Genomic DNA, 12,235 nt, shown 5'->3' on the forward strand with positions numbered 1-12,235 from the left:
TTAAACTTCCTAAGACTCACCCCTAATTAGACTTACTATAGTTACTGCTTCATTATTCCACATGGTGGCACTAATCAAATATATAATCACAATTTTGTGAAACTAACACCAGGAGTTTTTTTTTTCTCCTTAGTAACAGTAGATAATTGTCTTTTTGATTATATAGAGCGTGTATCGATTATGTCACTGTTATTGTGGGTAACGTATTGTGAGAACATTGAATCATATCCTGAGATGTGCTGTGATTCCCACACCTGATCAGCATGGATGATCAGTTATATGTACTGTAGATCAACAATACCACTCATACCTATCCTGAAGCCATTGCACTCATCGCTGACACTAATGTACAAATGCACGCATACAAACATATTGCCAAAAGAATGTGACTCTCTGGGGCAGATATAGATGAGCATACTGGCGCCATGTCTAATGGCATGTGTGGGGTAGAGGGGTATAGGTCCCTCTTGCATTAAGCTGTGTTCCACTACTTTTGGCAAGAGTTAGTGAGGTGGGCTAGAGATAATCTGTGAGCCGAAGATAATCTGGAGAAAATATCTGACCCCACTAAGACTCTTGTTTCTGTATCAAATCCTCACAGTATTGTTAAAAAAAATTAGAGTAGAAAGTCTTCCCAAGACAGTAGAGACAGTTAGTGTGTGTGTATGTATTTGTATATATAATGCAAAGAAAACAAGTTCATATTCATAAAGTTTTAAAAGTTTAGAAAATTAATATTTGGTGGAATTACCCTGGTTTTTAATCACAGTTTTCATGCATCTTGGCATGTTCTCCTCCACCAGTCTTACACACTGCTTTTGGATAACTTTATGCCGTATAAATTCCATTATCCATCTTCTTCTTGATTACATTCCAAATATTTTAATTTAATAAATTTAAAGAAACTCATTTTTTTCCAGAGCTGTATAGTCATATACTGAGCCTCTGTACTCTGAGATGTCACCTGTACATCGTGCCAGACTCTAGAGGGGTGCTCTATATTTTTTCAATGCATTTCACCTAGCAACACATTAGCAACCAAACATAGTACCATAGCAACCGCCTAGAAACCACTTGGGGTAAGATATGGTCGCCGAGCTATGTCATCTTATAATTGCATAAAACATGGGCATTGGCGTTTATACTGTTTGTATCAATATTGGGATCATACTGTATCTAGCAAAATCAATGATGTAAGTTTTGTCCATATTGCCCAGCCCTAGTTTTAGCTATTTCTGAATCATACTGTTCACCTCACTAGCCTGTATATAGAACTTCCAAAAAAGTCATGGCTGTGATGTCACAAGCAGGAACACACATCCATATGAGTGCCCATTCAATCTAAAGTGGTTTAGCCCCGCCTGTTTATGATGAGTACAACAAACAATAAACTAGCATGTGTCCCTATATTACTTTTCTTTATAATGTATTTGTATATGTTCTGTAATATACAGTATATATACATCTATACTGAGCCCCTGTACTGTGAGGTACGTGGGGTATCACCTGTACACCATGCCATACTCTAGGGGGCGCTCTAACTTTGAGGAATGCAGATGCCAGAGCTTGGCTTTTGACTGACTGAGTGCCTAATTTTTCAATGCATTTCAAACAAAGGTCGGGCGGCGTTTCCTATTCCCAGCAGATCCAGCAGCTCATTTTGTCTGATGCGATGTTGTGCCGTGGCTCGAGAAGGAAAACAGATGCATTATTTATATCAACGCAGTCTTTTGAATGATCAAGCACAGCCACACAGTGTTTGTTTGAAGTTCCGTGCTGTGTGGCTCGCTGTCCTCTCGCTGCTTTAAGGTTTATTGATAAAATGCACGGCGGCTCGATACCACAGGCTGGCTGATCACACATATTAAACGGGCTGATGACCTCATTTTGCACTTTCTTGTAAGTTCAGGATGGGAGGAGTATGAGAAGTGGACTAGCAGTGAAAAAAATAACTTTGGTTTACTTGTTAGTTGCGTAATAAAATGGCTGCCTTAGGTCCTGTAGTCTGCATATTACATGCCAGCACATTTAAGGGGCTCAGTTTGTGTTTTTCAGAAGTATCATATAGAGCTGAGCAATGTGACTATTTTATCTGGTCAAGATAAATTTTACTACAGTTAGTCCCATATATATTTGTACAGTAACACAGTTTTCATGTTTTGTGCTGTGCATGCCACCAAGCTGGATTTGAAATTAAACAAATGAGATGTAATTAAAATGTAGACTTCCAGGTTTAATTCAAGGCATTGAACACTGATAATATCCTATGAAGCATTTAGGAATTGCCACCATTTTTCTACAAAGCCTCCTCATTTCAGCGTCTCAAAACTAATTGGACAAATGAACTTTACCATGAATAAAATGTTCACTTTTAATACTTTGTGGAGAATCTTTTGCAGGCAATGACTGCCTGAAGTCTAGAATCCATGGACATCACCAATTACTGGGTTTTCCTCCTTTATAGTTTTGTCTTCTGCTACATCTTCAATAAACACTAGTCACCCAGCATCATTGGAAGCCATTAATGCTCATACCACCACCATGTTTTACAGAGGATGTGTTGTTGAGCCATTCCAAGCCTTTTCCATCCCTTTTCGTCTTCTTCCCATCATTCTGCTACAAATTGATCTTAGTTTCACCTGTCTAAAAATGTTGTTCCACAACTAGACTGGCTTCTTTAGATGTTTGGGTGAATGGGTTTTTCTTCACAATGGAAAAATTCTGTTATCATCCGTAGACGTTCAGATCTTTTTAAGCTCCTGAGTTCACCAATGCACTCTTTTCCCCCAGAATGTACCAAACTGTTGATTTGGCCACTACTAACATCTCTGCTCTCTCTGATGGATTTCTTCTTCGTTTAACTTCCATTGAGAGCTCCTTTAACCCCTTAAACAGCAGCTTCCAAATGCAAATGCAACACCTGGATTCATATCCAGACCTTTTACCTGCATAGCTGATGGTGGAATAATGAGGAAATAGCCCATGGAGCCTATGATAGAGCTTTTGAGCACATTGAGCACAAAAGAAGGCTATGTAGAATTTTTTTTTTTTAATCTTCTCAAAAATGGATCATGTGCAGCAAAAATTGTATATAAATCACTGTACTGCTGTGCATGAGAGAGTATACGACCAGCAGTTTTTAAAAATCTGGCACTGCTAATGCGTGAATACTGTGTATTGTGAAATATTGTGATTTATTATCTAATAATATCTAAGATATGATAGCAGATGCATAGCGACCATATAGCAACACTTTAGCAACCACATAGAAAACCATAGCAATCACTTAGCAATGCATATTCAAACTTATTGAAGTTTTTCACATTTTATCACCATACAGCCACAAATGTAACTGTATTTTATTGGTATTTTAACTAATGGACCAACACAAAGTATCAAATAAGTGTGAAGTGAAACTAAAACTATACCTTTTTTAAAATTTGTAATCAAGTAAAATAAAAAAAAAAGTGTGATGTGGGGGTGCCGAGTGGACCAGCAGGTCGCAGAGGGAGCAAAATTGGCCCTGCTCCCTCCGGGTGGGTAGATGGCGCTCTCTCCCCACATCACTACAGGGTGATGTCCACAGCACAGGGCGTCTGTGAGCTGATGTATCAGAACCAAGTTGCTGCGCTTTCTTCCAAGCACGCTGGCTGCTCGGCAATGCTGCATCAGCAGCAGCTCGAAAAGAAGCGGTGGCTGACTTCACATGTATCAGAGGAAGCATGTGCTAGTCTTCACCCTCCTGGTGTGTTGGGGCATTACTAGTGATAGGGGGAGTCCTAATGAGTGGGTTGGGTAATTGCCCGTGTATATTGAGGAGAAATGGGGAAAAAATTAGAAATAAAATTATTTATCCCTCTTTACTCTAAACCCTCTAAATAAAATCCAGTACTATCATTTTTCTTCACTTAACTAGCTCATAGATACCAACTGTGTGTAATTTACTCTCAGTATAAATTAACCTGTTCTGTGAAGTCCTGAGCGGTTTGTTAGAGAACACTCGTGAACAAACAGCATCATAAAGACTGAGATATGACTGAATGCCATTTTTGAAGCAATACTACTTGTAGCAGTATCTGTCGGGTGCTTATTTTTATACTCTACATCCTGTAATCAGTATATTTCGACTGACATTCAGTCTGATTTGTTCGGGGTACTTGATACAAATATCAAACTATATTATTACATGAGGCAAAGTAAAGAACAAGATTCATCTTATTGGTGTAATATACTCTAAGTAGTTGTAACAACGAACACCAGTCTTGTGAATAACAGCGTGGACACTTGCTGGACTGTGTGAGGTATCTGAGGTAAATCATATAGGCGCTGTGGATCCATGCTGCTTGTATGTACACTGGAGCTTTATGCATTACCGTCTCCTACTGTTTTTGTTGTGGCTAGAACTGTCATTAGATGGCTGTAGCTGTTGCAGCGTGGCAGCTCAGGCTGCGAGGTTTCAGCAGTGTATTTCCATCCAGCCCATGGAGAAATTATATGTGAAATAATACAAAAACAAAATACAGAAACAGAAAAAGCTGTGGGAAACCCTTGCAGTGCAGACTGGTTCAGTCTTATGTGACGCATTGGTCAGAAATTTGGATATCAGTTGTAAAGAGATTTTTGAAGAACATTGCTTTAGTCTCCTCAAAAATTACGCTAATTTCTTACAGTCTTAAAGGGGACATATTTTACACAAATTAGAAACATGTTCATGAAGTTCTTTGCGAAAAATCAATCTCACGTAAAGAGAACTCACCAACCAGTTTCACTACTTCCAAGGGACACTAAACCCCCTGATTTTTGCTGACTTCACCCTCAGCCTAAATAATAAAAAAAGGCTAAAAATGGGAGGGGTAGTTTGGGAGGGGCATTGGGTGATGTGTGGGTTTAGAGGCGGGGCCGGAGGGAGAGCTGATTGGCTGAGCTGCAGCAGCAGCAGTGTGCCTCCAATAGCGGTGAGACCCAGATGGTTGGATGAGAGCAGGGGGGAGGTATTATTGATAGACTGATTTGCATATTGTGAGTATCTACATACAAAAGTACACAAGCACATCTTCTACGCCTGTAGCACAGTTGAGAGGGCGCTGCAGAGGCAGAAATTACTACAGTAAAAGTGTTTTTAATGGTTAGGAAGTTAGTTCATGCCTTACTGTGATAGAAGTATATGATTCCTGACTCATCTTTCAACTGACGCACAGGAAACAGATGTACTAGTGTCAATTAACAGTTAGTTGATACATTACTTTACTCCTTCCATCTCCTCCGGAGCAGTTATCTGCCCTGATTGTGAATTGTTAATATGAAACATGTATCTTATAGTGTGGACTCTCTAACATATTAAACCGAACCAGACCTTTTACACTTTTTTCTTGATTATCTAACTGCAACTCTAATTTGCGTACAGTATTTATCCCTTAATAACCTTCCTCACAGTGTTGTTCTCCCTCTTTTTCCAGGTCCTGAATTCTGATCAGAGCTTGTTGGTGCTGTGCGAGACGCTGATTGAGACGGTTTATGGTGAACGAGGGCAGGTTCTGAAGTCTAAAGAGCGCAAAGTGTTTCTGTTTAATGACATGCTCATCTGCGCCAACATCAATGTCAAGTAAGTATCCCGGCCAAGGTCGGTCCACTAAGCTCCTCGTTGTCTGCCCCCGATTCTCTCTGGCCGGTCTTGAGTGATGGCGGCTCATCAAGCGAGTCTAAATGTGGCACGGGCCCTCCCGAAACATTAGGCCAGAGGCAGAAGACTTGGCTGTAATGGCGGAGACGGCGCGCTGAATTGCGCGGAGTCAAATGGGCCTTCATTATCCGGGAACAAATGGCTGGGTGTTTAGCTACTGAAGCAAGGATTATATCCATAGATCACTGGCATAAAAGGTTCTTCCGTCCTCCTCAAATAGATTATCTATGACAGCGCCATTGATCACATCGCAGTGGAGCAAAAGGTAAACAGCGAGGAGTTTTTTTTCGCCTCTCTGTCGCAGTTTGAGAAGAAAATAGGTCTGTGCTAGTGCCTCCTCTTTCATCTTCACAATGAACATCGTTCAGTTTCTTCTTACAGGCGCAGGATGTTGTCCTGAAGTTGACTTTGCCTGCCCTTTAGAAACATTTCTGACAAAGTGATCACAACGTTGATTGTGTGTTGTGTTGTTAGAGGAATACATGAATAGTAATGACGAAAGCCTCCGAGCAGCCGGGGGTGTCATGCTCTCTTCTTCATGCCCACGGCTGATCAGACACATTGTAATTGCAGCCCTTCGCTTCTTCTCAAGCTTTTTCACAATTCAAACAATGGCCTCTACTCTCCTGATCAGAGTATTCAGAGTTGTGCAGCGTTTCTGAAATAAAGGTGAGAGATGGGGATGTCCTGATTACTTTTCTTTCATTTTGGGTCATTTAATTTTAAATATCTGCCTATACCGAGTCCCAATTCGATACTTTAAAAATGCAGTAAAAAAAAACAAAGAATATAAAAGAAAGTTATTCATTTTTGTTATTCGGAAACAGAGTATCAAAACTTTTTTTTAGCACAAAATACTTAAATATTAAATGGACATATACAGTAAATGATTTTCATTTAAATATCCATTTTTAAATGTTAGTAGTTTTGTATTGTTGAGAGTGAGAGGGTAGTAATAGTGTATTGTGGTTTAAGTTAGGCAGGCTAGATTTAGACTAGAGTTTTTTTATGCGATGTTGTGTTGACAGTTTGGATGGGATGAAAGTAGCACATGGCTCAATAGGTAGCTTGCTGGATTAGCCTCTATGCTAATTAGCCACAAATCAGCATTGATAAACAGCGCTCACAACTCATAAGAAGAGTGACTGGTCACTGCCTGGCATTCTTAGTGCACGAGTGCAGCACAGTCTATAGTGAACTCGTGGAGTAATTAGGTCAGTTTTTAGGAGTCCTTTTTAAGGAATATCAGCATTAGATTGTCGAAATTGAATTGCATTAATGGTTTCAATCACTTAGAAATAAATTTTAATATATTTTATTTTATTTTTTTATGCAGAAATTTCCCAGTATTGTTGTGAGGGAACAGTAATAATAGTGTAGTGTGCTTTAGGTCTGGCAGACTACATCGTTATGTACTGTATAATAATATCTCAGAGTAGAGAGAGAGGGGAAGACTGCGCAAGTGTTTCCTCAATTTCCGATCACGTGATCAGATTGGGAACGTTAGTAGTGGGAGATGATTTTGACCAAGAGATTTCCCTTCTTTTCACCTTTCTGCCAACAGGGGGCCCCCAGACATCAGCAGCCTGGTTCCCATAGGACCCAAATACTCCATGAAGTGGAGCGCCCCCTTGATGCAGGTGCAGGTAGTGGAGGTTGGACAGGAGGTCTCGCAGAGCAAAGAAGTGCCGTTTCAGACTGGAGGAGTCAGAAGGCCAGGAAATTCTATAGCTTCAGGTATAAATTTAATGCCATCATTTTCATCTGTCCATCACTGACATGCCAAAAAGCATGGGAAAGCATTATTTAAATTGAAGAGATGTTTAGGGCTGCAGCTTTTGAATATTTTAGGTCAGACATTCTACTAAAATGAAAAATTAATTGAGTTATCAGATAAAAGAAATTTTAACTTAAAACTCTGTTCTCTGGAGGAATGGAGCTTCATTTAGTAACCCTGGGATGAAGTAGAGTGCCAGAACTAATGATCCTACATCAGGTATCTCACCTCACTTATGTAAGGTACCAAACACTGTGGCTTAGTGTAGTCATCTTTTTTTACAGCAAGACTCCAAACTGTCTACTTAGAAGAGTAGGGCTGTTACTGCAGCATATGTAGATCATATTTCATATTAATGTTCTTAATTTTGGGGAAAGCATTGGATGAGAACGTATCTTCCAACTTTCCATCATGCTGTGAATGTTTCTGTGTAGACTATAGACTAATAGACATTATCTGCCAGAACTTTTTACAGAACAATTGTGTTTTTTAAACCTTTTTTTAACCCTTGTGTGGTGTTCATATTTTTGTTACTCGTTTACTTTGTTACTTGTATTTAATTCAGCAAAATGTAAAAGAAAATGAATTAAACTCAAGATATGAGTAGAAAATTTGTTTAGTTTCAAATTACCAAATAAAGCAATGTTTATTAGCCCTTGGCCCTTGGGGGGGGGGGGGGGGGGGGGGGGGGGGGGGGTGTGTACAGTGTGTGTTTATCGAAAATTGTGTTTTGATATATGTTTTTCACAAAAAATGAGCCAATGCCAATGAGTTTGAGTTAGAAAAAATATTTTTTTAGTATCATTTGATGAAAAATGAAAACGGGTCCCACAGAGCCGAACACCACACAAGGGTTAAAACCTTATCCATACAATTTTAAAACATTTACATAACAGGTACAGACAACAGGTACAAAACAAGTACAGACAGAATAAACACAAAGTATGAAAAGAAGGTTCTGTTTGTAGCTGCACTCATACTTAAAGCAAATGCACTTCTCTTCAAAAGTTTTGGAACAGTGAGGTCAATCCCTTTATTTCTGCTGTAGACTGGAAAAACTCTAGACATAAACCCTATAGAGCATGCATTTTACATGCTAATGAGGAGACTGAAGGGAGTAACCCTAAAATAAGTTGCTGTGTAAGCCTGGAAATGCATCACATAAGAAGAATTCAGAAGTTTAGTGATGTCAAAGGCTAACAGGCTTCATGGATTTAATACAAGAGAAGGCTTTGCAACTAAAAATTAAGTCTTATCTCTTATTAAGACTTCTCTTTGTCTATTTTAAGTTTATCTAGTCCAATACTTTTGCCCACAAAAAAATAAAATAAATTATGGGTTCAGACAAAAGGTGTTATCTTCTGAACTGGGTATCAGATCCAAATGTAAATACTTGGAAATAAAAAGAAATAAAAGCTGAAATGTTAATCTTTTGTTTCATGAAAATCTGTCAATCCAAATGTTTTTCAGTCTACAGCAGAAATATCATCACTGTATATCATCCAATACTTTTGTAGGGAAGTGTTCTGATTTTTTATTTTATTTATAACAATCTTGCTGCCGAAACCCACCAGCTCAATCAAAACATTGAAAAAAACAAAATTACCGTAAATAAACAAAAGTGCTTTAACCCCCCAAATAAACTGGTTTCAGGAGAGATAAGTGCACAGATTAATCCAGGCTATAATCAGGAGATCGCCAGATCAAATCCTGTTCATGTAACTTTCCATCGGCTACCGAAGCCCTGGGGGAGCACAATTGGCCTTTCTCTCTCTGGGAGGGTAGATGGCGCTCTTTCCCCCCATCACTCCAAAAGGGTGATGGCAATCAGCACAAGGCATCTGTGAGCTGATGTATCAGAACTGAGTCGCTGCACTTTCCTGGATGAAGTACCTTACCAAAATATTTTAACTGACATCATGAGAGTAAGCTTCACATGACATACGTGCACACGAGTCGGATTCTGCCGGGGAGTCAAAATTTGGCACAACAGTGTACATAGCATATTTAATCAAAAGATTCTGTAACATCTTTCTGTGTAAATATATCATGTTATAAAGTGGACAACTGTGACTTTTAGTCAGGTGCATTCAATAGCCTGGAAATCACGATAAATGTACTGCGAACATGGGGATTTCAGAACGACAAACTTAGTCTTCTTCTGCTCATTCACACTTCACTACTCCAAAGAAACACAGAATTAGAGCTAAAGAGAGCTGACAAGCTAATATAGAGCGCAACAACAGAGTCCACGAAAATCCCAACAGATGTATCTGCTGGGAAAAAAATAAAAATAAAATAAAATAAAATAAAATAAATATACAGAATAAATAAAGTAAAGCAGCAGTCTTTTGCTGTAAATTTGTTTCTATCACTAAAAGTCAGTTTGATGGAAGCATGCAGCATTTTGCTCATGAATGTCAATGAAAACCCGGCTAGTGTTGCATATAGCAGAGGCTGCAGGTTTATATGAGATGTGAGATATTGTTTGTATAGAAGTGTATTTTTTTTTCTTAGGGTGAATAGCAGCCGCAGCACTAGATAAAAGGTTGCACAAACCTAGCTCAAAAAAAATGGATGTTTGGATGTTGTGTAAAATGTGAATGAATTTAAATACAAAGATTTTGCAAATCTAATAGAACCATGTTTTATTCACAGTAGAACATCCCGTCTTCTATTCTCACCACTGAACAATTTTCCAGTTTAAATGAGATTTGATCCAAAGAAGAAAGTGGCATTTCTAAATGGTGTTAACATAGTGCTTCTTGTTTGCGTGATTTAGCTTTAACCTGCATTAATGGATTACAGCACCATGAACTGTGTTTTCTGGAATTGTTCCCGAGCTCATGCACAGATTTCCAGTACAGAATCAGTACAGCCTGGTTTTTTAATGCAGTACTTCTGGAGGACAACCATTATTGACCATCTGCCTTGTCCCTTACACACAGAGATTTCTCCAGATTCTCTTAATTTCTTGATGTATTATAGCCTGTAGATGATGGAATATCGAAAGTTATTCCAATTTTTCATTGAGAAACATTTTCAGAAGTTATAATTTTAGGACACAGATTTTTGGACAGATTGGTGAACCTGTAAGACTGTAAAAAAGATGGACGCCGTGTCGCTGTTTCCATTCATTCAATGAAAATGAAGCCAAAATCTTCCGCCATGTTGGCAATCCTGATACCCGAGTCAGCGCAGTAGAGACCAGAGGAGGGAGAAAGACTGTGGAGAGACCGCCTACTCATTTGAATAACCCCGCCCCTGAGGGCTGCCTCCACAGAGCTCACACAGTCTATGATCCCACCCATACAGTCATTGGTACCACCGCAGCTAGGTGTAACCCAGCCCTTTTACAATAACCACAGCTTTTTGAATAGAGCTGAAAAACGTTTTAAAACACAAATTCTGTGGGGATATAAAAATGATGCTCTGTCCAGCTATACACAGTCTATGGGTGAACCTCTTCCCGTTTGCTTCTAGGAGACTATGGATCAGGTCTTAGGAGCATTGCAATGCTCATTTCTATCTTACACCCTGCAAAGAGTTTATTTCTGGTACATTTCTGATGTATCTATCCTTCCATCGATCCATCTTGGCAGCGGAAAACAGGTGCACCATTGGCTGAATGCTACTTAGAGAGACCTCAACAGTCAGAGGTTCATTGCTATCTTGTCAACATCAGTGTGCTGTGCATGGCCAAGGAAAAGTACACTCTCGCTTGTTACACACATACACCCAAGGACACACAAATTAAGCTGCAGAATGCACAGTTGACGGCTCAACTATAGATTGCTCTTAACTATAAAATGCTTTTTTCTAGTCAACTAGTCAAGTTAGTTAGTTGGAAATTACTTCTATTGCAGCTGTTGTTCATCTCTTTTACCAGGCTTTTGTTATCCTCTCCACAACTTTTTTTGAGTTGTTTTTTTTCTAGTGTGAATCTCATTGTCTCATACTTTATTTTATTCAAAATCATTGCATTTTTTACTTTTTTTGCACAGCATCCAAACTTTTTGGACTTGGTATTCTCAAGTAAGAAAGGTCAATATCCCCTTATCACTTGTTACCACTTCCACATCCAGTTAACAAGCATCGCACCGGGAGGTCCTTCCGACGTGTTGGATTAATTGAGGGTTTTCCCGTCAGCTGAAACATCTTTCACAGCCTCCCTGGATGGGTTTTTATCTACATGGTGAGCAGAGATGGAGAGAGGATGCAACAACAGAGGATGGCCTGGGCAATCTCATTTCACTCTCTGATAGACCACAAACATATTTGCAGAGCGGTCATCAATCTATGAAGATTACTCCCTCCAAAGCCTCTTCTCTACCAATTAAAAAGAGCAGGATTGGAGATTGAATCAGGGCTGATCCGTCTAACCTAAAATCTGTTGTGCTTTATCTAAAAAGAGAGAGAGAGGAGAGGAGAGGGGAAAGAGCGAGAGAGCGAGAAAAAGAGAGAGAGAGAGAGAGAGAGAGAGAGAGAGAGAGAGAGAGAGAGAGAGGAACTCTTCACCGATAAACATGTCAGAGCAGTCACAGATACAGCACATTATCAGTTTAGCATGAAGGTCCTGGCGTTTTAGAGTGGATGCTCCATGTTTAAAATATTAATGTTAATATCACATCAAGCATTAGTTAAAGGAGCTGTCCAGTGCTGAAACCCAGCTGACTGCATATCAGGACCCCATCTTTAAACCCATTGTAATCGATCTTTCACTAACAATCTCTAATTTATAAATATATTTTCCTATAGAATATTCAGGCTATGTACAA

At 39.3% G+C, this 12,235-nt stretch overlaps 1 protein-coding gene across 4 annotated transcripts in view; it reads left to right on the forward strand.

The window, feature by feature from the left end:
* The window catches only part of arhgef10la (Rho guanine nucleotide exchange factor (GEF) 10-like a), a 288,915-nt gene that overhangs the window by 96,413 nt on the left and 180,267 nt on the right, over positions 1-12,235 (forward strand). For all 4 annotated transcript variants that reach the window (XM_049471703.1, XM_049471702.1, XM_022682351.2 and 1 more), the window contains 2 exons: positions 5,457-5,602; positions 7,245-7,417. In XM_049471703.1, coding sequence (XP_049327660.1) covers positions 5,457-5,602; positions 7,245-7,417 — 319 coding nt within the window. The remainder of the gene's footprint in view (positions 1-5,456; positions 5,603-7,244; positions 7,418-12,235) is intronic.

The sequence above is a fragment of the Astyanax mexicanus genome, chromosome 24 (assembly GCF_023375975.1).
Source record: "Astyanax mexicanus isolate ESR-SI-001 chromosome 24, AstMex3_surface, whole genome shotgun sequence".
NCBI classification, from domain to species: domain Eukaryota; kingdom Metazoa; phylum Chordata; class Actinopteri; order Characiformes; family Acestrorhamphidae; genus Astyanax; species Astyanax mexicanus.